Below are 26,078 nucleotides of genomic sequence, written 5' to 3'. Positions count from 1 at the left end.
TGACCCTTGAACAACACGTGTTTGAACTGTGCAGGTCCACTTATGCATGGATATTTTAAAAATCTGCATGTAAGTGGATCCACACATTTCTAAATATCTGCATATAACTGGACCCGTGTAGTTCAAACCCGTGTTGTTTAAGGGTCAACCATACACAATCCATGGTTGGTTGAACCCCTGGATGTGGAACTCACAGATGCAGAGGGCCAACTATGGGACTTGAGCATCCATGGATTTTGGTCCTGGAACCAATCTCCCACAGATACCAAGTGACAAATGTACGTGTATTTTGTATTAAAAAGAAAAACTGAAATTAAAAGAAGTGTTTAATAAAAGATATATATTCGTTTTTCCCTCTGAGATTCCCATTCCCATTCTTGGTTATTGATTTCTTGTGTTTCCTTTCAACATTGTTCTTCTGTATACCCCTGAATACATATATACAGAACACATTTGCAAAGGCTTATACACATACACACAGAAGGAGCCAAGTTCTAACATAGGAGGACAGTCCTGGGGGACAACTCAATGCCATTGTTTGGAAAGGTACCAAACATTTTACAGAGATGTCAGCCATTGGCTATCTGCCACTTCTCTCAAGTCACGCATGCCACACTATTTTCACTGTTGTGTTTTCACGACTATGGACTATGTATTCTCAGCTGGGCATTGATATGATCGTCAAAGAATGAATAGTGTTTCTTATGGTGGGAAAAAAAAGTACTCTTTTCTTTTTAAAGTTCTCTTCTTATGCATAAAGCACAGATATATACAGAGTACATAAACAGGTATCCAGCATATCTGTGATATTAAAATGGCCATGGAGGAAGGGGACAATTAGGAAAAAAAAAAAATCTATAATGTCTCTCTAGGGGGTGATAAAGAAAAAAAAGTGAGAAACATAAAATTAGAAAAATCGGTGCCAAATTGATACATTTGTTTAAAAAGTGCTAGTCTTGGAAAAACTATCCAACTATCTCCAGCCTTCCCTGTCCACATCTTTGTTATCATTAGTAGTACATTTTGCGCATGGATGGGAGCTTAATATATATGCTATTTGGTATGTTCTTCTTCTTCTTTTTTTTTTTTTACTTCATAATGCATTTTAGAAATATTCTCAAATCACCTCAGACCCACACAGAAACCTGTACATAGCAGCTTTATTTTTTAATAGTGCAAAAATTGGAAACAACCAAAATGTCTCTTAATAGGTCCATGGATAAACAAACTCCGATAGATACATCCATACCATGGACTGCCACTCAGCAGTAAAATTAAATAACTATTAATACACACAGCAACTTGGATGGATCTCAAATGCATTAAGCTTAGTGAAAAAAAGACCAATTTTAAAAGGTCGCATACTATATAATTCCATTTATTCAACATTCTCAAATGACAAAATTATAGAAATGAAGAACAACTTAGTGGTTGCCAGGGTTTAAGGAAGGTGGTCACCTCTCTCCTGAGAGTGGGTGTAACTAAAAGGGTAGCAATAGGAAGAGCTTTGTGGTGATGAAAGGTGGTTATTTACATGTGTGAATCTTCATATGTGTACCAATAATGAATTTCTGGTTTTGATATTATACTATAATTTTATAAAATGTAACTATTGAGGCAAACTGAATAAAGGGGTACAAGAGTCCTCTCTGTACTCTCTTTGAAACTTCTTGCGAATCTGTAATTATTTCAAGTTTAAAAATTAAACACCTAAAGATCTATCACAAATTTTTTAAATTAAATTTAATTTAAAATTTTTTAAAGTGATGTCTAGTTTTTAATTTCTTGGGAATTTGAATCTTATTTCACCATTTAGTGCTTTTTTTATTTGGTGGTGATATGGATTGTTATAGCTTTTTACCATCAGATAAATGTATTGCTGAAACTGTCAAAAGATAAAAGTCAGAAGATTCAGGTAATGAAGATATATATTATCTTCTATTCTTTTACAAAGCAGTTTATCAAAATTTACTTTAAAACTATTGCAGTAACTAAGAACTTGTGTAGGAGGATGCCTGTATAAATGTTTATAAAATAATTTTAAGGTCAGTCCTATTTTAAACATTTAATAGTATCATTATAATTACTAGGGATGGAGTCTTGTATATTTATGTTCCTTTGTATCTTTAAGGATATAATCTCCTTTACACATTCAGAAATTTGAATTATTTATAAGGCGCAAACCATCTTGAACTCATTCTCTTTAGCACTTAGTTTAAAATGTCACTTTAGATTCAGTGCACCATTATGTCATCAAAGGATTTACTTGAGAAAACACTTGGTTTCTCAGTTCTAAGAAATACTGCATTTAAATTTCATTCAGAGTGTGTTTCACGTCATTGCCTCTGAGTTAACATCTGTTGATGTATGTAATATATGCATATATTTTAATATACTTGTACAGAAATGAAATTAATTATAAGACTGAAAAATTTTTCTGTCGAGTTTCTTCAATGTAAGTGAAAAATTTTTTTTAATCTTGTACATTTCCTGTTTGGAGGTAAAGATATGCCTTTTATTTATTATTTTATTCAGACCACGAGTAAACTTTTTACTTTTTGGTGAAATGGGATCACTACAATGACCATTGTTGTATAGAAGTGTAATAGCCATGATTTATAAAGACAAACTACAATGTTTGGTTCTGTAGAAAATATCATTAACTGTTATTATTATCATTTATTTAGTAATTATTTTAAGATCCAGCTATTCAGTTTTACTCAATATATGAATAATTCTATCAGGACTTAATTGGTTTTCCTTAATTTGGGCTTTTGGGGTTTTTTTTCTTTTTGTAATTGATGTGTCACATGTCTGGACCTGGCAGCATGATTATATTTTTATGGAGTCCAGACAATAATCTGTGTTTTAATATTTAAATTTGAAACATCTGTTTCTCTGCTTTTTCTCCCCCTTTGTTAAAAGGGGCAGTGGTAAGTCAGAAAGTTATTCAGTCAGCTCACCTCTCGTTTGCCTGACAGAATATGACCTCCATTCAGTAGAAGGTACGCTGAGCCTTTCCCTCCCCTTGTGAAGTTCTCTGAGCAGAGCTGCAGAAAGCCTGGGAAGCCTCTTTATAGAGCTGTGTCCACTAGGATGTCTGGAGAAAGGAGAGAGGGTATGTTGGCCAGCGCTATTGCCTGGCCTTCTTTGAATCAATACCCCACCAACAAACAGGAAGAGAACAGGAGCCCCACAGTCCAAGGCCCCCGGGAATGTATGGTCACATCAGACAGTAAGCCAGGTGCCCCCTGGCCTCTCACCCATACCTTCATGCTGCCAAGCCAGGTGGGATGCATTTAATGTATTTCTTACAAATCTCAGCCCTTAGGTAATCTGGAAATGGGCACTAAGGCTAGTTATTGCTACCACTTTTCAAAAATATCGCTGAATGAATGTGTAACCAAAAAAAGTTTATTTTGTTTTTTGTGTGTTTTGTTTTTTTGCCTTTCAGTGCAGAAGTCTTCTAACCATAGATCTCTCAGGTGTTATTTTCCTTGGGATTGTGTCCTATATCTTTGCTCTATTTAATATTTTTATATAGTCTGGCAGTTACTTTTGTTTTTCTGCATCTCCTTTAAGGGAAAACTATTTTGCACATAATTAACAATGACAGACACTGAAGGGACAATTTTATACAGTAAAAGAAATATGAAATCTTATTTATGATAGTTTCAGAGTCATTTTCAGTTCATCTAACTATTGAATTTCAAATGTAAAGTCATCTATTTCTCTCTGTCTATCTAATCTGTCTGTCTATCCCCATATACATCTATGTAAAGAGTATGTTTTATTTGGTTGATGGGCTGTCACTGAATTCTGAATGAACAAATGCAATGCAGGCATTTTTCATAATGATATTCCATCTTATTTTTTAGTACCACAGTTTTTTACATGTCTATTCAGATTATGTTATGTGATTCCAAAACTAAAGACAATATGTACTAAAAATATTTTCCCTTAACTAGTATTCAGTCTTGTCTATTTTACTACCTTCACAGACTTCACCTAACACAAGTAGGGAATATTCATCAACATATTGATACAACTTTACTGTGGCTTGAAAATTATGCAGCTGCTAAGACAAAAGTCAGAACCATGTAAACTATGATTAACAGTCCCCCTAAAAATCCACAGTTCTTTTAAAGTTATCATTTTACAAAGTTTTTAGACAAGATATATTTTCCTATAGTTTAATCAGTCTTACATTCCATTTTTTTCTCCAGTAAGGTGACAAAGATTATCACTGGTATAAATGCCTTCCTTTATTTTACCTATTGTAGTGCCTTTCCATGAATCCAATTGGTGCGAAAGTTGCCCTTTTATTAACTTCAAAGTAACAAAGCTATTATGATAAGCTAAGTTAAGGGGACATAAACTTAAAGCAGCATTTCACAATCATACTTTTAACAAACTTTTCACGGAGAACAATGTGACTCAAATTAAAATGTTCTTTTGTAACTAGTTATATATGTTCTTGTAAATAATTAATGAAGAGCAATTTTCCAAAGATTGAAAACTGACCTTCTAATGGTGAACATTTTATATTTACTCATAGATACCAAATACAAGCAATATATTTGTGCAGCCTGTTCTTCACAGTCCTGCTTTCTTTGTCATATTTTTAATTCCTATTAAACTGATAAAATACGCACAGCTGGTAAAATGAAGCAATTTTCTACAAGTATATACATTCAAGGACTCATTGTCCAACAATTAAACCTTACAGTTGTTTGGGAGAATTGAAACTTTTCAATGTTATGTAGTCTTGCATTTCTTGTAGTGAATATTAACAAAGTTCTTCTATTTTAGAGGAAAACAAGCAATCTTAGCTTTAGAATTTAGTAACCCACTTTATCTTCATAGCAGGATTATTTTTAACAGTCTAAACTGGAATCAGCACTAATGGTCATCATGGACAAATAAGTTATAAATCACACAGAGCAGTGCTTTACAGCAAATTCTAACTCCTGCTGCACACCACATGGATGAATCTCAAAATACAATGTTAAGCAAAAGAAAACTGTCACCAAGAAAATCATGCCATGTGATTCCACTCGGATAGTTTTAAAAATAGGCCAAGCTAAAACATAGTGTTTAGGGATGCAAGCTTAGGTGGCCAAACTATATAGGGAAGCAAGAAAGTAATGATAACACAGGTCACTCTAGTGGTTATCTTTTCGGAAGGGAGAGGGGACAGAGATGAGGAAGGGGCAAGGGAGGACTTCCAGGGTCTTCAAATCCTCTTTCTTGACTTGGCTGCTGAGTGCATGAATATTCGCGACGATGAACCAGTGAGCTGTACATTTTCATTTTGTTCACCTTTAACATAGTGTGAAGGTTAAGTATAAGAGAAAGTGGGACATAACCTTATGCTAATTTCTGAGGGTACTAATTCTGATGTAATGACATTCCTTGTCACTGGAAAGGTTTTGAACTATTAGATACTATTTGTTTTTTTAAAAGAGTGTTATTTATCTGATTAAACCTGCTAACAAACCTTGGAGTACAGTTCTCAAGGTCGCGAGTATGTGTGTGTCTGAGAGAGAGGGAAAGGAGGAAAGAGGGAGAAGGGAGTGGAAAAGAATAGAGGCTTTTTTTGGTTATTTAAAAGAATTTTTTTATTGAAGTAGAGTTGATTTGCAGTGCTGTGCCAATCTCTGCTGTACAGCAAAGTGACTCAGTTATATAGAAATTCTTTTTTTATATTCTTTCCCATTATGGTTGATCACAGGATATTGAACAGTTCCCTGTGCTATACAATAGGACCTTGTTTTTTATCCATCCTATATATAGTAGTTTGCATCTGCTAACCCCAAACTCCTAGTCCTGCCCTCCCCCACTCCCCTCCCCCTTGGCAACCACAAGTCTGTTCTCTATGTCTGTGAGTCTGTTTCTGTTTTGTAACTAGGTGGGAAAGAATAGAACTTTACTTACTGATGGACTGGAGATTAATAGCATCTTCTATAAATCATCTTTCTCTATATTATAGTGTCAGGAAAACAAAGGCATCCCAGGATGAGCTCAGAGCTAGGAACAAAGACACCTTTGTATCATGATGCTAATGGAAGGGACTTGTACATTCTAGCTGTTACCAATAATGGAATAAACTTCTGGCTGTTACTAATAATGAAATAAACTTCTAGCGCCCTAATTCTTAGGACTCCTGTGATCCACTTGATAATAGGTACCTCAGCCTTTCAGCTCTGCTAGAGTTACAAGGCGATTTATTTTAATTGCAGCCTCTCACTCCCTTCTCTCAAAAAAATAATCTTTTGGCAAATTTTCCCCCACACATAGTTTATTATAGATGTAGGTTGTAAAACATTCTGTACTTGTATCTTTTTATGGATGCGATAAAATTGGAGAACATACCTGTGGTTCTACATCAAGCCACAGTGAGAGGTTGACGTATCTCTTCGTGCATAATATTCTGTGGGTCAAGCTGTTGCATGATAGCATGTCAATAGAAACTGGCCTATTTTAGAACTATAATAAGATTTTCAAATACTTCTTAATCGTAAGAGTTACGGTTATGTACTGCAATATGTATAATTCTCTGAGATTTAAAATAAAACCCCAGAGCCACAAAAACTTAAATAAAATATAACTGAATATTATTTCTAGCTGGCCTACCTACATTTCCTTAGTGGAAGGGAAAAAAATAGGAATAAAAGCCCTTTTTATTGAAAAGAGTTTGGAAAGTGAAGACAACTCTTTTCGATTCAATTCTTTGTTAGTGGAAAAAGAGGAACGACAATGTTATAGCTGTCAGCAGATTTCCGGCACTTGGAAGAGAGCATCATTTCAATAGAGGAGCTAACAATGTCTTCAAAGGTCATCATGCAGGTATAAGAATGAGGAACATTCGTCCATTGAGTATTGCCGCGACCTCCTCTTGGGCTTTGAGTCTAAAAACTTGGCAACTCAGAACTTTATCCAGTATTTTGGGTATCAAATCCTCCATGATGTGCAAGTTAGAAGGTGTTTTTATTTGCAAAATAGCATTCCCTTTCAGAAGTTGAACTCATTAAATGTCAAGATTGAAAGACTGATTTTTAAGCTGAGGTTTAGAAATAATAGATGAAGGTGTGTGTTAATGGAGAGTCAGCACTGAAAGCCAGACATGGCAGTCATAGTATTTAAAATGAAATTAAGCATTTTGTAAAGAGAAGGGTTTTCATCCATCCACATAAGGTTCTGACATTTAAGATATGTTCCTTCCGTTTTGTTCACAGGCTCACCTCGTAGCAGCTTTTGAAAAGAGTTTAGGGAATATGACTGGCCGACTGCAAAGTCTAACCATGACAGCGGAACAGAAGGTATGTTCAGGAATTGCCACTGGGGCTTGAAATAAGGTAGGAAGTTGCATAGGGTGTTTAAACAATACCTGAGATGCAGCTCCTTAGAAATAATACTGAGAAGATCCATTCTAAAGTAAATTGGAACAATGGCAAGATAATACGTTTTCTTTTTGGATTTTAATTTAAAGACTTATGATTCCGATTAACCTATATTGGAACACACACACACACACACGCACACACACACGTTCTTTTCAGGCAGTCTATTATTTTACTTCTGACTGGAACTATTGAAAGAATACCAAATGTTAAGAAAAAGAAACAGGAGAAGAGTTAGAATATTCTAGGAATAGTTTAACGCAGTTGATGAGAATTGCACTCTGACAAGAATTTTCACAAATTCATGGTCTATAAGCCCAGTTATAGACCATGGCTGTGATCTGAGATACTCATGAAGAAGGCCCGAAACAGAGGTTAGGGCTTTCTAAAGTAAGGGGCCTTACGTTACAGTATCCACGAGACAAGGAACAGTCCTGCATAATTTTGGAGTAACAAGACTAGTTGGCATCTGGGGATGCTGTCTTTGAAGTAAAGCTAAGCTACATCAAAAGCTTTAAAACAAACCTGAAGGATTTTATGGAGTAAAAGAAGGAATGGTTTAAAAAAAAAAAAAAAAAACCAACAGAGAATTTGGTTCACAAAGGCAGAAATATCAAAAGGTCCACACTGGATAGAAAGAATCTGGACACTTTCCATATGATGACCAGTAACTTACCTCCCTGCCATTAATTTGGTGGCCCTAACCTGAGTCCTTGGATGAGTGTCTAAAAAGTCTTTAAAATTGTGTGGAAATATCTGTAAAAATGGCATATGTGCATAATATGAGCAGATTTCCATGGTTTTCATCTAATTTTCAAAGAGATCCATATCTAAATAGTTTTGGATAATTTCAACTGATGTAGAATCAGTTCCTATGTCTTTCCATAGGAATGGCTTCGATTTTGGCTTCAGTTCTGTAAAGTATGGCTTTGGCTTTAAAGAACTAGCATGTGTTATTGAGTTTTGTCAGTTTACTACTTTTTTTAAAGTTAAAAAAACAAAACAAAACAAAACTGAACAGTCCAATTAAACCAAAAGAGAAAATCAAATATTCCTATAGTTGCCTGGTATAATTATAGAACTGTATTCTGTTTGCCCTTATCTTTCATTCTCCCATTTCGTAGCTCTCCCCTGCCCATGAAAGAGAACACTGTCCATCCCTGTCAAGCCTGTTCTGAAAGAGAAGATAACAAACTCCTTTGACCACATAAATTTTGTCTTAATCTTTTTGGGGGTGATACAATTTACCATTTCACTATGTAACATAAGAATTCAGCAAATAGGATTACAAGGCCTTTTTAAGGGCATTCAGGTGGGAAAGATTATAAATGTTGGAGTCCAGTAGCCTCAAGTTTGAATCTCGGTGAGGTCTCTCAAGAGCTGAAGAATCTCCCTTTCGTAACCCTCAATTTTGTCATTATAGAAGTGGGAGTTATAATAACTACCTTGTAGAATCATTCTGAGGAGTGAGATACTGTAATATGTCACAGGTAGTGGAAAGTCAACAAATGTTACCTTTCTTTATATTTCTCTCCTTTTTTTCCTTAAAAAATGTAAGAAACCAAATTCATCATTGGTCATATGCCAGGCATATTGCTAGAAATCATGGTTAGTATTTAAGTCTCAATATCTTTAAGAAGTCAAAATTTATATATTTTGCCTCTCCATATTTCCTTCAGCTCTTTTTTATTTGTAGGCAAATTTCTCGTAGAAATTGGAAATATATACATGTTTGTTAATTTATAATGTCTATGAAAAATTCCTGAATATTTTAGAATACATCTCCATAATACAAAGAATTGTATAATTGTTGCACATTATCCTTGAAGTAACATTGCCAAAATTGTAAAGTTTTCTCGGAAGATATCATGATGTCTGCAATTGCCCTTGCCATTTTTTTAACTGAAAGTAGAATGGTTGCTCTTTTAATTGAAATATGTATACACACAAAACGATGCTTATTTTATTTTATCAACATTAGGTTTTTTAACATTCACATTAGCATTGTATTTTATTAACAATGTTTATTTCATTATATTATTTATTTAACAATGTTTATTTTAGTAATCTGAGATTAATAACTTGCTTTTTTCCAGAGTGGTTTTGAGAATCTTATAAAGTTTATTGGATTATGATATAACACAATTCAATGACAGAATCTAGTGAAAACCAGTAGAGGGATGTATATAACAAGATGCTTGAGCCTAGGTAATTACCACCCCAAAGTAGAAATTCACTGAACTGAATTGATTCTCAAGGAAGCTAAGGCACAAAGGGAGATTGCTTGGCGTGTTTAGTTTTCATTTTCTGACCAGAAGAGCATAATTTAGATTGAAGAGACAAACTTTCAGACACTGAATTCAAGGACAAATTTATTGTAAAATTTCTTCAGTTAGGGTCATGAAATAACAAAAGACAAAATCTCTGTTCAAATAGACATTTCTCTAAAAGCTGAGGGCATAACATTTAATCGTATTTCAGGAAAGCCATTTTCTTCAGGGAGCTGAGATAAAAGGGCATATTGTTCTCTGGTGATCCAACAATCCTGGGAAAAAAGAGCAAAGAATATAAAGCAGAGGTTTTGAAATTCTGTTCTAGACTTCCAAGGTTCCTTTGTCCATTAGTCATGCACCAAAGTTATAATGAATTTCTATTGTGTATGAGATACTGTTCTAGCTACTGAGAATTCAGCAGTGAAATACACACACACATACTTATATCCTAGTTTATAACTGGTTATAATATAAAATAGAGTTTATATTCTCATAGGTGACAGAATATGATAAAAATATAATTCAACTATATGGGAATTTCAGGTGAAGATAAGGACTACTGAAAAATTTAGAGCTAAGAATGAGTATATTGGGAAGCAAGGTAGGATGCTAACACATGAAGAACCAAAGGCCAAGGTGGTTGCATGTGCTTGGGTATCTACTTAAGAAGTAGATAAACTAGAAAAAAGAAAGAAAGAAAGAAAGAGATAAACTAAACTAGGACTCAGATCCAAGACTCCTTCTTCAGTGTGTGATTTTCAACAATCATATGGCATTAATAGCCTGAAAACTGTATCAAAATTTTAGTTAGGTTCATAGACCAAAATCACTCCCTTGAATAATGTTCTAAATTTTTTCCTTGCTTCCAGATGCCAAGTCACACCGATTCTCTTGCTAAATGTATGTGCCAAAACACTGCTTTTATATACTTGTAGCCTGGTAAAAATAAATAAACAAATAAAAATAAAAGAAAGAAAAGACATGTATGAATAACTCAGGAGGCAGAAAATATGAGGTGCAATTAGAAGTATAACAGGACAATGTCCTGAGTGTTCTCACAGAGAACCATTGCATTTTCACACTAGTTTTGGTGTGGGGGTGGGGGTGAGGTTTTTTTGTGTGGTTTTTTGTTTTGTTTTGTTTTTTATTGAAGTATAGTTGATCTACAATGTTGTGTTAATTTCAGGTATGCAGCAAAATGATTCAGTTATATATATAGTTATAGAATAGTTATATCTATTCTTTTTCAAATTCTTTTCTCTTCCAGGCTATTACAAAATATCGAATGTAATTCCCTATGCTATACAGCAGGTCCTTGTTTGTTATCTCTTTTTTATATGGTAATGTGTATATATTAATCCCAAACTCCTATTTTTTCCCTCCTCCCCTTTCCCCTTTAGTAACCATAAGTTTGTTTTCTATGTCTGTGGGTCTATTTACATTAGTTTTAGAGGAGAGGTGGCCAAGAGGAGCCTTGTCAGGCTCTGGGAGGATGAAAAAAATTAATTCAGGAGAGATGGAGGGCCGCTTGTCATAGAGGAAGGAACACCATGAGTGTGAACAGCAAGGAGGGAAATTATGGGAGACATTAAGGGAAAAAGAAGGAATGTGGAGGGAAATGTGGAACCAAGGCTTGAAGGATATCTAAGGAATCTGGTCCTTGGAAACAGGGAGCCATTCAAAGATTTTTGACACTAGGCTCACATGATAAAAGTTAGTTAATGAAGATCAGTCTAGCAGCATTTCCCAGTAGTTTAACAGCATTCCCTGTAGCTGCCAGAAGACCATGTGTTATGGAACAGTAAATCTATAAATAAGAGTAATTAAGATAATTGTCAGTAATGCTGCCCAGAGGGTGATATTATCTCTAGGTATCCCCTATACCTAAGGCTCAACAGATTGTGATGGTGACATAGTTTGATCAAGAATTTTACCTGGATTTCAGGTCCTTGTCCCTTAACTAGTACTTTTCCACCAAGATTCTTTAAAAGAATTAAGACCGAATGCCCTGAAGCATCTATTATATGTGATGAAACAGCTTCTTTTCAGTGCATCTAGAGTGGTACTAGCTACATACCATCCGTATCAGAAATGAAAAAATTGTCACTCAAATTATAGTTCAGGGTTTTATTTTCTTATGCTGCAATAAAGGTCATCAAAATGATAAGAATTCTGCAAATCTATATTTTGATGAATGAAATTTTTACACAACTACTGCTAAATCCTTGCAAATTTACTAAGGCTATGTACTCATTGACAATTAGAAGACTTTCATATCACTTCCTTATATCTGTAGTGCCAGAGGCAATTAGAACATATGTTAAGGTGTGGTAGGTTAGTCTTGTTAGAAGGTCAGAGCATGACCGAGGAATACACTTTGGTTTGAGTAGTGGAGCTCAGATGTTGATTCTATGCTAACTATAAAGTCTAGGGTTTGCTCATTCTTACCTCTGAAACTACTTTTTTGGATGACTCGACGAATAGACACTTAAATGTTAAAACTTAGAAAATTCAAAACCAACTCTCTGGAAATAGATAATGTAGAAGCTAAAATTTTAGTTGAATTGTATCTTTACATTAACTCCTAGTTCAGGTTAAATATTTATCATCTAGAAGTGTTTTTAAAAATTTATCACTAGACTCAGAAAATACATTCATTAGCCTTTTACGGCATAGGATAATTTGAATCTGTAAGTTACTTATGGATTCAAGTTACTTGTGCTACTGGGGTTTGATGAATTCAGTTCATTTAGTTAGAACCAGGGCTGGCCAGGTTCTTTCAGCAGAAAACTTCACAAAATTTCAAGACACATACGAAGGGTTGGAGAGTGGGGTGTGTTCAAAGCAACTATAGCTGGATAATGTGAGCTTAACTGTGTCAGTGTGAGGAAGCAAAAGACTGGTTTAGTGGAAAAATTTTAAGAGCCTTGCCTAGAAGGTCAAGTAGAAGGTCAGGCTGGTTGATGAGATTTGTTGCCAAGCTGTGAGATTCTCAATAAGGCCTGTGTCCAGGCGAAATTTGGAAAGAGGTCAGATGTCGTTAGGAAGTTAGGTTGGAAAAACACGGAGCAATGCCAGTATTATGACACAGTATTTGATCATTTGATCACTTTACTTTGCAGCATTTCAAGTCTGACCTTGATAGCTTGTTTAGCCTCAGAGACATGTACAAAACAGTTAGAAGAGATACTGACTCCATCCAGCCTCTTTTACACAAGAAATTCACATGGACTACATTACTGGAATCTCACGTGGTCAGCCTATGTTTGGGGCATCGTTATCTTGAATGGCTCATTGTAGGTAAATGAAATTTGAGTTCGGTTCTCACGTTTTAAAGTATCATTTTTGAAAAGTGGAAAATATCAATAAAATATTATCTGATCATCTTATTCCCAAGACTCTCTGAAGAGTTACTCCAGCCCCAATCTTCTCTTTGGGAGAAGAGTAGGAAACTGAAAACTACTAAATTAGAGGAACAAACTTCAAATTCATCTCTTGATGGTATCTATATTTTCCAGGTTCTTTCTGAAGGTTTAATAGGGATTCTCAAAACTTAAGTTATCTTCTATTAGGTCACCTTGAAAATGAAAAGACTATGTGAAAATATTTCAGATTATCAAACGATTTTATAGTTGGTTATCTCTGGAACTCACTTCTAATTATTTTTCTAATCCACACTCCCTGCCACGGCCAAAACTAAAGCAGGGGGACCATAGTTGTCCTTGGCGGCAGCACTGCAAGCTCCATGATTATAAACATCTTAGAGAATATGTACCTTAAAAATAAATGTGAGCAATCAGCTATAATTACAAAGGGGAAAAAAGGAAGGCTAGAAATAAACTATTTAGAAATTTCTGTCTTAGTCCAGTTTTCATTCTAAAATGCTTTATATTCATAGCTATACACTTTTGGAAAAGAGAGAAAGGAAAACCCACTTTGTTGCCATCCAAAGGAAGTGATTCCACTGATTTAGCCACATTGAGACTTTCAGTTTATAATGAATAATAAAGTTATTGACGTTTTTAGTATATAGCATCCTAAGTGATCAGACACCCTCTTGTTTACATCATTCTTTGAAGGGAAGAAACACCTGTTTAACATAGACCAGACATTTGAACAAAATCGTCCCAACATTTACTGAGATCAGATCATAAATCAGGTGAAAAGATAAACTCTTCGACAGATAAATAAGCTGAATGCATTAAATGGTCTGGATGCATAGAGAAGGAACCTCTTCATTTTTCCTCAAAGGAAAACTAAGAGGTGTCATGTGAATGGAGACGTGTCACCATGGCCCTTAAGGGTGAAGGATATTCAAAGCACAGGAGGAAATCACATGGAAACACTCAGAGAAAGAGATAGTGCTAGTTTGAATGATGGTGAGGGTGGATCTCATTAACTGAAGTAAGAAAAAAGGAAGGGACTTTTGCAGATATGGAGAGATAACTAGTTCAGGTTTAACAGACTATCACTGTAGAATTTAACTATCTTTGTTTTTTTAATTTAATTTTTTTATACAGTAGGTTCTTATTAGTCATCAGTTTTATACACATCAGTGTATACATGTCAATCCCAATTCATCCTGTCATGACCCCCAACCCCCGCTGCTTCACCCCCTTGGTGTCCATACATATGTTCTCTACATCTGTGTCTCAACTTCATCCTAGAACACCGGTTCATCTGTACCATTCTTCTAGGTTCCACATATATGCATTAATATATGATATTTGTTTTTCTCTTTCCGAATTACTTCACTCTGTATGACAGATGTTAGATGCATCCATGTCTCAACAAATGACCTAATTTCATTCCTTTTTATGGCTGAGTAATATTCCATTATATATATATATATACACCACATCTTCTTTATCTACTCATCTGTCGATGGGCATTTAGGTTGCTTCCATGACCTGGCTATTGTAAATAGTGCTGCAGTGAACACTGGGGCTCATGTGTCTTTTTGAATTATGGTCTTCTCTGGGTATATGCCCAGTAGTGGGATTGCTGGATCACATGGTAGTTCTATTTTTAGTTTTTTAAGGAACCTCCATACTGTTCTCGTAGTGGCTGTATCAATTTACATTCCCAACAACAGTGCAAGAGGGTTCCCTTTTCTCCACACCCTCTCCAGCATTTGTTGTTTGTAGATTTTCTGATGATGTCCATTCTAATTGGTGTGAGGTGATACCTCATTGTAGCTTTGATTTGCATTTCCCTATACTTAGGGATGTTGAGCAGCTTTTCATGTATGTATGTCTTCTTTGGAAAAATGTCTCTTTAGGTTTTCTGCCCATTTTCGGATTGGGTTGTTTATTTTTTTAATATTGAGCTGCATGAGCTGTTTATATATTTTGGAGATTAATCCTTTGTCTGTTGATTCGTTTGCAAATACTTTCTCCCATTCTGAAGGTTGTCTTTTCGTCTTGTTTATGGTTTCCTTTGCTGTGCAGAAGCTTTTAAGTTTCTTTAGGTCCCATTTGTTTATTTTTGTTTTTATTTCCATTACTCTAGGAGGTAGATCAAAAAAGATCTTGCTGTGATTTATGTCAAAGAGTGTTCTTCCTATGTTTTCCTCTAAGAGTTTTATAGTGTCCAGTCTTACATGTAGGTTTCTAATCCATTTTGAGTTTATTTTTGTGTATGGTGTTAGGGAGTGTTCTAATTTCATTCTTTTACATGTAGATGTCCAGTTTTCCCAGCACCACTTATTGAAGAGACTGTCTTTTCTCCATTGTGTATCCTTGCCTCCTTTGTCATAGATTAGTTGACCATAGGTGCATGGCTTTATCTCTGGGCTTTCTATCTTGTTCCATTGATCTATGTTTCTGTTTTTGTGCCAGTACTATATTTTCTTGATTACTGTAGCTTTGTAGTATAGTCTGAAGTCAGGGAGTCTGATTCCTCCAGCTCCATTTTTTTCCCTCAGGACTGCTTTGGCTATTTGGGGTCTTTTGTGTTTCCATACAAATTTTAAGATTTTTTGTTCTAGTTCCGTAAAAAATGCCACTGGTGATTTCATAGGGATTGCATTGAATCTGTAGATTGCTTTGGGTAGTATAGTCATTTTCACAATATTGATTCTTCCAATCCAAGAACATGGTATATCTCTCCATCTCTTGGTATCATCTTTAATTTCTTTCATCAGTGTCTTATAGTTTTCTGCATACAGGTCTTTTGTCTCCCTAAGTAGATTTATTCCTAGGTATTTTATTCTTTTTGTTGCAATGGTAAATGGAAGTGTTTCCTTAATTTCTCTTTCAGATTTTTCATCATTAGTGTGTAGGAATGCAAGAGATTTCTGTGCATTAATTTTGTATCCTGCAACTTTACCAAATTCATTCATTAGCTCTAGTAGTTTTCTGGTGGCATCTTTCGGGTTCTCTATGTATAGTATCATGTCATCTGCAAACAGTGATAGTTTTACTTCTTCTTTTCCAATTTGTATTCCTTTTATTTCTTTTTCTTCTCTGATTGCCATGGCTAGGACTTCCAAAACTATGTTGAATAATAGTGGTGAGAGTGGACATCGTTGTGTTGTTCCTGATCTTAGAGGAAATGCTTTCAGTTTTTCACCATTGAGAATGATGTTTGCTGTGGGTTTGTCGAATATGGCCTTTACTATGTTGAGGTAGGTTCCCTCTATGCCCACTTTCTGGAGAGTTTTTATCATAAATGGGTGTTGAATTTTGTCAAAAGCCTTTTCTGCATCTATTGAGATGATCATATGGTTTTTATTTTTCAATTTGTTAATATGGTATATCACATTGATTGGTTTGCATATATTGAAGAATCCTTGCATCCCTGGGATAAATCCCACTTGATCATGGTGTATGAGCCTTTTAATGTGTTGTTGGATTCTGTTTGCTAGTATTTTGTTGAGGGTTTTTGCATCTATATTCATGAGTGATATTGGTATATAATTTTCTTTTTTTGTAGTATCTTTGTCTGGTTTTCATATCAGGGTGATGGTGGCCTCATAGAATGAATTTGGGATTGTTCCTTCCTGCGCAATATTTTGGAAGAGTTTGAGAAGGATGGGTGTTAGCTCTTTTCTAAATGTTTGATAGAATTCACCTGTGAAGCCATCAGGTCCTGGACTTTTGTTTGTTGGAAGATTTTTAATCACATTTCATTATCTGTGATTGGGTTGTTCATAGTTTCCATTTCTTCTTGATTCAGTCTTGGAAGGTTATACCTCTAAGAATTTGTCCAGTTCTTCCAGATTCTCCATTTTATTGACATAGAGTGCTTGTAGTGTTCTCTTAGGATGCTTTGTGTTTCTGTGGTGTGTTGTAACTTCTTTTTCACTTGTAATTTTATTGATTTGAGTACTCTCCCTCTTTTTCTTGATGAGTCTGGCTAATGGATTATCAGTATTGTTTATCTTCTCAAAGAACCAGCTTTGAGTTTTATTGATTTTTGCTATTGTTTTCTCTGCTTCTATTTCATTTATTTCTGCTCTGATCTTTATGATTTCTTTCCTTCTGCTAACTTTGGGTTTAGTTTGCTCTTCTTTCTCTAGTTCCTTTAGGTGTAAGGTTAGATTGTTTACTTGAGATTTTTCTTGTTTCTTGAGGTAGGCTTGTATAGCTATAAACTTCCCTCTTAGAACTGCTTTTGTCACATCCCATAGGTTTTGGATCATCGTGTTTTCATTGTCATTTGTCTCCAGGTATTTTTTGATTTCCTCTTCGATTTCTTCAGTGATCTCTTGGTTATTAATAGTAACGTATTGTTTAGCCTCCATGTGTTTGTGTTTTTTTACACTTTTTTCCCTGTAATTCATTTCTAATCTCATAGCGTTGTGGTCAGAAAAGGTGCTTGATATAATTTCAATTTTCTTAAATTTACTGAGGCTTGATTTGTGACCCAAGATGTGATCTATCCTGGAGAATGTTCCATGCGCACTTGAGAAGAAAGTGTAATCTGCTGTTCTTGGGTGGAATGTCCTATAAATACCAATTAAATCTATCTGGTCTGTTCCATCATTTAAAGCTTCTGTTTCCTTATTTATTTTCATTTTGGATGATCTGTCCATTGGTGTAAGTGAGTTGTTAAAGTCCCCCAGTCTCACTGTGTTACTGTTGATTTCCTCTTTAACTGCTGTTAGCAGTTGCCTTATATATTGAGGTGCTCCTATGTTGGGTGCATATATATTTATAATTGTTATATCTTCTTCTTGGATTGATCCCTCGATCATTATGTAGTGTCCTTCCTTGTCTCTTGTAACATTCTTTGTTTTAAAGTCTATTTTATCTGATAGGAGTATTGCTACTCCAGCTTTCTTTTTATTTACATTTGCATGGAATATCTTTTTCCATCCCCTCACTTTCAGTCTGTATGTGTCCCTAGGTCTGAAGTGGGTCTCTTGTAGACAGCACATATATGGGTCTTATTTTTGTATCCATTCAGCAAGCCTGTATCTTTTGGTTGTAGCATTTAATCCATTCACATTTAAGATAATTATCTATATGTATGTTCCTATTGCCATTTTCTTAATCGTTCTGGGTTTGGTTTTGTAGATCCTTTTCTTCTCTTGTGCTTCCCACTTAGAGAAGTTCCTTTAGCATTTGTTATAGGGCTGGTTGGGTGGCGCTGAATTCTCTTAGCTTTTGCTTGTCTGTAAACCTTTTGATTCCTCCATCGAATCTGAATGAGATCCTTGCCAGCTAGAGTAATCTTGGTTGTAGGTTCTTCCCTTTCATCACTTTAAGCGTATCATGCCACTCCCTTCTGGCTTGTAGAGTTTCTGCTGAGAAATCAGCTGTAACCTTATGGGAGTTCCCTTGTATGTTATTTGTCATTTTTCCCTTGCTGCTTTCAGTAATTTTCTTTGTCTTTAATTTTTGCCAATTTGATTACTATGTGTCTCGGCATGTTTCTCCTTGGGTTTATCCTGTATGGGACTTGCTGTGCTTCCTGGACTTTGGTGGCTATTTCCTTTACCATGTTAGGGATGTTTTCAACTAGAAACTCTTCAGATATTTTCTCGGGTCCTTTCTCTCTCTCTTCTCCTTCTGGGAACCCTATAATGCGAATATAATGCGAATATTGTTGCATTTAATGTTGTCCCAGAGGTCTCTTGGGCTGTCTTCAGTTCTTTTCATTCTTTTTTCTTTATTTTGTTCCACGGCAGTGAATTCCACCATTCTATCTTCCAGGTCACTTATCCGTTCTTCTGCCTCAGTTATTCTGCTATTGATTACTTCTAGTGTATTTTTCATTTCAGTTATTGTATTATTCATCTCTGTTTGTTCTTTAATTCTTCTAGGTCTTTGTTAAACATTTCTTGCATCTTCTCAATCTTTGCTTCCATTCTTTCTCCAAGGTCCTGGATCATCTTCACTATCATTATTCTGAATTCTTTTTCTGGAAGGTTGCCTATCTCCACTTCATTTAGTTGTTTTTCTATGGTTTTATCTTGTTCCTTCAACTGGTACATAGCCCTCTGACTTTTCATCTTGTCTATCTTCTTGTGAATGTGGTTTTTGTTTCACAGGCTGCAGGATTTTAGTTCTTCTTGCTTCTCTAACTGTCTTTTTAATTAAAGACAATTTATACTTACAAAATTCTCTAAAAGAGCTGCTAATCTGAATTTGGCTAAACTAATTATTTCATTTATTTTTTTCCCCACATTATATAACAAATATATTTCTTACTTAGTTATTCTTCTTTTGGGCTTATTGTGCCACACTGAGTAACAACTACCCTGCTAATATCTGTTGTTGTTAAAAATATACTTAAAATTTTAGAAAGTGATCATTCTTCTATTTCATTAAACACAGTTTTCTGAAAAATCAATATTACCTGAACATTTTACTTCTAATTTAAAAAAAATAGTTTTTAGAAGAGATTTCTCTAGAAAAGAGTAGAATTTTGACAGTAAAATAAGTCAGCCAACCCATAAAATTAAGCTAAATTTTTAGACATTTGTATGAGATTTCAATATCATTTTTCCTCTTTAAACCTAAAGCCAAATGTTTTAGCAGATTTTTAATCCAAAGTACAAGCACTGTTGATTTTAAATTCAAGGATGAAAATCTGACTTTATTTAAAATTTAACATTCATCTTAGTCTATATGTTATAAAATTAACTATTTAAATTATGTGATTCACTAAGTATGCACTATAGTTATTCTTTTGTGAATAAATTCCTGGTAAAAGCAGAATGGATTTCCAATAAATATTTCATCACTTTGGAGATTTATTTTAAGTGGGAAATAGATTCAATTTTGGTACAATTATCTATTACTAGTTGGGCAAGTGACAGAATGTAGATAAAACTTGGAGAGACTGAGAAATTATGATGAATTGTATTTGAATTTGTCATGGTATTGGCAGTTTTCACAAACCTGTTCTTTTTCCTTTATGATAAATAAATGCAAATGAAATTATACTCAAGTATCTGAACATCCATCTATGAATCCAGGAGGTCGCTATTGCATTTCTATTATGAGATTCTTTGACTTATAAGCTATTAAAAGTCTATAAGAGGGTTTGTTTTTTAAAAATACCTAACTGTCTTCTATCAGGAATATGTCAGATACTCAGAGAAGATAGATATGTGAGATGCCAAGTATCTATTCCAAACTTGGATATCGTTTCAGTTAGCACCATCTATCTTTTTTTTTAAAAAGTGTCTAAGGCTGGAATAGTCATTGGACATTCTCATGTATGAAGCAGTTTCCTGCAGAGGTAGTTGTCATGGTCCTGCCTTTTTTCATATATACTGGGAGACATTAAGTAGGGATAAACTGCTTACCATGGAGTGAAGAACCCAAGCCTGATTCTTTGGCTTTCTGCCGAGGAAAGAAAATGGAGAAAATGATGAATGACAAACACGTTATGGAGGAATTCTCCCTCCCCCCAGAGGCTGACAAAAATTCTAATTTTTAGGCTTGCTATCACTGCCAAGAAGGATACTCCTTGTATTTGTGCTCCTGATGGAAATATTGCTTCCACTGAAACAGCACTCCAGTTCCTTGTTGTTGTGTTGGTGCTGTTATCTTATCTTCCTAATAGTGAGTCCTTTATTTCTGATAAAGATATTCATTTAAATGACTATGGGAGATCAAATTTATACACGGATTTTCGTTGAGACATAGCTTCAAATTACCCTTAATTCAATAAGAAAATAGGTGTTTTATAAAAATTTGATTTGTAAACTTTTTAAATAATTTAACTATTTTAAGGACTATACATTACATATATTTCTATTCACTTTTTAAAAATTCCTGTATTGCTTTGGCTTGGTGAAACTAGATCTTCATAGTAGGAATTTTGTTGGATGAACAGTGCCAGAATCTAAGATGACATATGGCATTTAATAGGAGTGAGTTAGGAATTAATTCCAGGTTTTGTTCTTGAATGTAAAGAATCTATTTCCTAAGGGCAAAATAAATGAGAAAATCTAAAATCACTCATTTGGCAAAAACTCAGGGTTTCCAGTTAACAGTAAATGCAATATGATGTACCAATGCAATAATAGTATTTATCTATGTAATATAATCATGGGTAGTATTAATAAGTTTGGTATCTGAAATGAGCAGTGTGATATCTTGTTTTATATGGTACTGGTCAGCTCTGGGTACCACCCTTTTAAGGAAATAAAGACTGTTCAGACCACATGTATAAGAGAATAACCAAGACATTATTTTTTAATTCTCTATTGCATTTACCTTCTTACATTTACAAGTAAGAGGTTGTAAGACACAACTTGAAAGGTCAGCCGCACATCTAAATCTACCAGGACATTAGCACTACATAAAATCAAACTCATTTGATAGTGAGCTATGAATAAGAATCTTTTACTTTAAAAGCTCCTAAATTCTGTTTGTTTCACAGGAGTCTGAACTGATCGAACTAAGAGAAACCATTGAAATGCTGAAGGCCCAGAACTCTGCTGCCCAGGCAGCCATTCAGGGAGCACTCAACGGTCCAGACCACCCTCCCAAAGGTATGTTTAGAAATCTTGCCATTTTTCATCCAATCTGCTGGGAATCTATTTTTATTCATTAATTAGAGCAAAGCTGCTTTTACTCAGTCGCACTGCCTTTTATAATATATCAACATAAGTTGCTACTAATGCAGTCAGAATCTCAGAATTTAAGAACAGTAGGCTTCAGTATCAAACTGACCTTAAGGAAATTGCTTCTATAGTCCAACACTTTTCTCTGAGGAGGTTGGTTAATGTGTTCATATCTGCCTTCAAGCAAAACAAACCTGGGAAGGAGTATGGAAATCTAGATCTGTATGTAAAAATACAATAATCAATATGGTGAAGTAGTGGATACTGGGAGCAACTTGCCCTGGGTGGGGGCAATAAAAAGGTACATTTTCTGTAGAGAACTTAAAAAACAGTAAGAAAATGGACTAAACATTGGTGTATTTCTAATTATTACTGTGCTTCAGCAATTGGAAGCAATGATAAAATAATCTTCTCTGCCACCACCCCACTCCTTAAATTGTCACTGAAGAAATACTCTGTGATAATGTCATGTCATTGTTTTCTTTGCATAGGTTGTACTTATTCCTATTCTGACTCTTTTCAGTAGCATTCAATATGCTCAACTCTTGACCAGCTGAAAAATGTTTTCCTAAATCCTGAGTGCTCTGTCATCTCTCTTTGCATTTCCAGATGAATTTTGGGAAAGCTTGATGGAATCATTCAATGTCTTCAACAGCCAGTTACACTTCAGACCTTGGGAGTGTGGTTTCTCTTTCCACTACTCCAGCAAAACTGTTCTCTCCAGCATCATTAATGACTTAGATGACTCTAAATCCAGTACAAAGTTTAAAATTCTTATTGTATTTGTTGTGCAAATAGCATTTGATGCTGATGTCCACTGCATCCTACTTGAAATATTCACTTCTTCTAATGCTCATGACATCCACATTCTTAGTTTTTCTTCTGCTTCTTTGAAATTTCTTTCAGTTTCTCTTGTAGATTCACTCATTTGTATGCATTTGTTAAATGTTGATGTTTCTTAGGATGCAGTCCTAAACTGCCTTCCATTATGATTTTATACATTATGATTCTCTTCATCCTATCTAAAATTTTGTACAAGCTCATCTAGTACTCTACCTATAATTATTATTTGTGTTGATAACTGTCAAATATATCTCTCCAGGGCAGGCTCATCTCTTGAGTTACAGATCTGTATATCTAGCTGCCAAAGAGAAAACTCCATTAGGTTATCTTCAGATGTCTGTTTGTCACCTGAAAGTCAACATCCCCAAATTTGAACTTGTCTTCTTCCTTCTCAGACCTGCTTTGCCTTCAGTGTTCCTTTCTCAGTAAACAGCATCACCATCCTTCCATGTGGCCAGAAATCCTCCTCTTCGTACACAGTAAATCACTAAGTTCTATTGATTCCATCCATTAAATATATCTTGTTCCCTTTTCTCTGATCCTGCTATCACCATGCCTCATAGCTCCCCTGAACTATGACCACAAACTCCTAAGTCTCAAGGAGCCTTCCTGCTCTTCATCTTTCACCTCCTTATGCCATTCTTCACACTGAGACCAGAGCAGTTGTGTAACAATATATATTTAAAAGGTATCCCATTGCCTTTGGATGAAATACTAACTCCTTAACATGACATAATCTCTCTTGGCCAGCTTCGTTCAATCAACAAGTATTTATTGATATTACCATTTATGTGCTAGACACTGTTCTAGACCTTGTGTCTTGCTATTTTGTCGTGTTGTGTATTTCATATTTCAGCTATCCAGAACTTCTTTCAGTTCTTCAAAAGTTCTTTATATATTCTCTTTATTCTACTTGGAACTTTCTACCCTGTTTGTTCAGCATAAAAACTTTTTGATCTTGCAAGAGTTAGCCTAAACATGCCTGCTTGTGCCTAACTATATGAGGTCCCTCTGTGATGTGTTTCTGGAAATAACTGTACTTCCCTCATCAAAATTTGCATTAAGACACTTTGGTGCCTTAATTTGTTTATGGTCTGCCTTTCCTGGTCAACGGCAGGGTGGTCTGTTTTCTTAATCCTTAATCCTGGCCATAATGATGGCTTGCACATAAAAGGGGCTTATTCAAATTTTATAGAAAGGACTAATACAATTTTTTAAAACTTGAAATTTAACTTATAGGAAAACAGTTATATAAAGTGAGATATACTTAAATTGAAGGACAAACTAGTTCTCTAGGGGCTACTTCTGTTAAGAATTTAGCAACTTTCCATGTGGGGGAGTTAATGTATATGCTGCATGGAAAATTACTGCATATTTAAAGCTTATCTTAGAGCTATAATAAAGCAGCTTATGTTCTAAATCTTCATGTCAGTAAATAGGTCCAGAAGGGATTTAAAAAGGCTTAATCCTTTCTTTACCACAGTACAAGTCACTGAAGTAAAACTTTCTGGAAAGATTCCTTTTATCTCAGGCAACAGGTAGCTTAATATATCTACTGGAATTGAAAAATAGGAATTCCTTTGCTCAGAAATGCGGGAGGGATACCTAAAATGAACAAAACGATAACAGTTAATATTCAACTTGGCTAAGAAAGATTAAAAAATAATTTTATAAGATTTAAAGCTAACAAAAACAAATAGTTATAAAGGGTTGAATGTATATAGAATATTCAGATTGTGTTTCTGTAGTAGTAAAACTCATATCAAGGCATATTGTAAATATTTAGAGAAGAGCATTCCAGGAGGGTCTTGAGACAGAAAAGAGATTAGTGCCTTTATGGAACTGATACAAGGAAGATAATGACCAAAGGTAAAGTAAGTAGAACCAGGTTGGAGAGATAAGTACTGACCAGATTACTGAGGAACATTTGGGCCATATTTAAGGGTTGAGGGCTTCCCTGGTGGCACAGTGGTTGAGAGTCTGCTGCCGATGCGGGGGACATGGGTTCGTGCCCCGGTCCGGGAAGATCCCACATGCCGTGGAGCGGCTAGGCCCGTGAGCCATGGCCCCTGAGCCTGCGCAAGAGTTGAAGTGTTTTCTATTCTTATTAAAATGGAAATCATTGGGAAGTCTCAGGTAAGGGAGTGATGGTGAGGTTTTTCTTTAAAAAGATTTCTCTAACTCTGGTTTGTAGAATGGTTTGAAGGTGAGTTGGACAGCTGTTCTTTCTTAGAGCAGGTAGGTGATGTTGGTGGCTTGAACTAGAACAGTGACGGTACAGAAGGTGGGAAGTGGAAAATGAATGAATGAATAAACATATAACTGAAATAGATATTTTTAAAATAAGCTTCTCCATTCATTCAGATTGTTGATATTCATTTTTTTTTTTTTTTTTTTTTAATAATTAACAGTTTATTTATTTTTGCGGTACGCGGGCCTCTCACTGTTGTGACCTCTCCCGTTGCGGAGCACAGGCTCTGGACGCACAGGCTCAGTGGCCATGGCTCACGGGCCCAGCCGCTCCGCGGCATGTGGGATCTTCCCGGACCGGGGCACGAACCCGTGTCCCCTGCATCGCCAGGCGGACTCTCAACCACTGCGCCACCAGGGAAGCCCTGTTGATATTCATTTGGTCCCCCATTCTTTACTGAGCTCTGCAATGCCACATGTACTCAGTCAAATACTTACAAACACTAGAAAAGAATTGCCAGAGAAAAGTAAAATGCATTCCCTTCATTCCATGGTATTATGGAAATTATGCTCTTGCCAGTTTTTATTGGAAATGCGGTCATAATTGAACATAACTAATACCTCCAAGGACTACTTTTGACCTACGGTTAACAAGAATTTACCTATCTTTTTAAAATTTGGGATTACTTGAAGTCAAATATAATTTATTAATTCTGGATATAATAAAAACTCTGGAATACTTTAACACTTAATACATCTGTTTTATTTGTAAAAGTCAGTTATGAAGGGAAAAATAGAAAATACTAATCTTGTTCACAAAAGCTTATAGCCAACTGTAGCAGAAATTTAAAACACAGATACCTACACATGTTCTTTTATTGCTTATTCATATTATTTCCATATTAGTTGATTAAGGGATACTGTGCTCCTTTATTGTTAAATCAAAACAACACACATAAATACCTTGATTTAGGTGTTGGTACTGGTAATGTTTTGGACATGCAAAAACAGTAAATGTTCTCATCATTAAAAAAAATACTTTTGGACCAAACTCTAGGGATTCTTAAATACAGCTCTGTTTTTACCCTCCTGTAAAAATTTTCAACATGGTTATTCTCTTAATGGAAAAATTAAAGTACTTATTGGTATGTATGTACATGAGACTAAGGATGGAGATATGTATATGCATATTATACACCCACACATATACTTATTTATTGTATGTTTTGAAAGTAACCAGTTACACTTCCATTGCCATCAGCCATTTTACTGTTAAATTAGTCAACTGCAAAGCTTTGATTATATACTATTATTTCTATGGGAACTTTTTGAAAGCTATAT

At 35.1% G+C, this 26,078-nt stretch overlaps 1 protein-coding gene across 2 annotated transcripts in view; it reads left to right on the top strand.

The window, feature by feature from the left end:
* The window catches only part of NAV3 (neuron navigator 3), a 361,382-nt gene that overhangs the window by 300,946 nt on the left and 34,358 nt on the right, over positions 1-26,078 (top strand). For both annotated transcript variants that reach the window (XM_065887341.1, XM_065887340.1), the window contains exons 23-24: positions 7,239-7,322; positions 21,521-21,632. In XM_065887341.1, coding sequence (XP_065743413.1) covers positions 7,239-7,322; positions 21,521-21,632 — 196 coding nt within the window. The remainder of the gene's footprint in view (positions 1-7,238; positions 7,323-21,520; positions 21,633-26,078) is intronic.

The sequence above is a fragment of the Phocoena phocoena genome, chromosome 11 (genome assembly GCF_963924675.1).
Source record: "Phocoena phocoena chromosome 11, mPhoPho1.1, whole genome shotgun sequence".
Classification (NCBI taxonomy): Eukaryota; Metazoa; Chordata; class Mammalia; order Artiodactyla; family Phocoenidae; genus Phocoena; species Phocoena phocoena.
The sequence above is the reverse complement of the archived record's forward strand: the minus strand, read 5'-3'. Positions and strand labels throughout refer to the sequence as shown.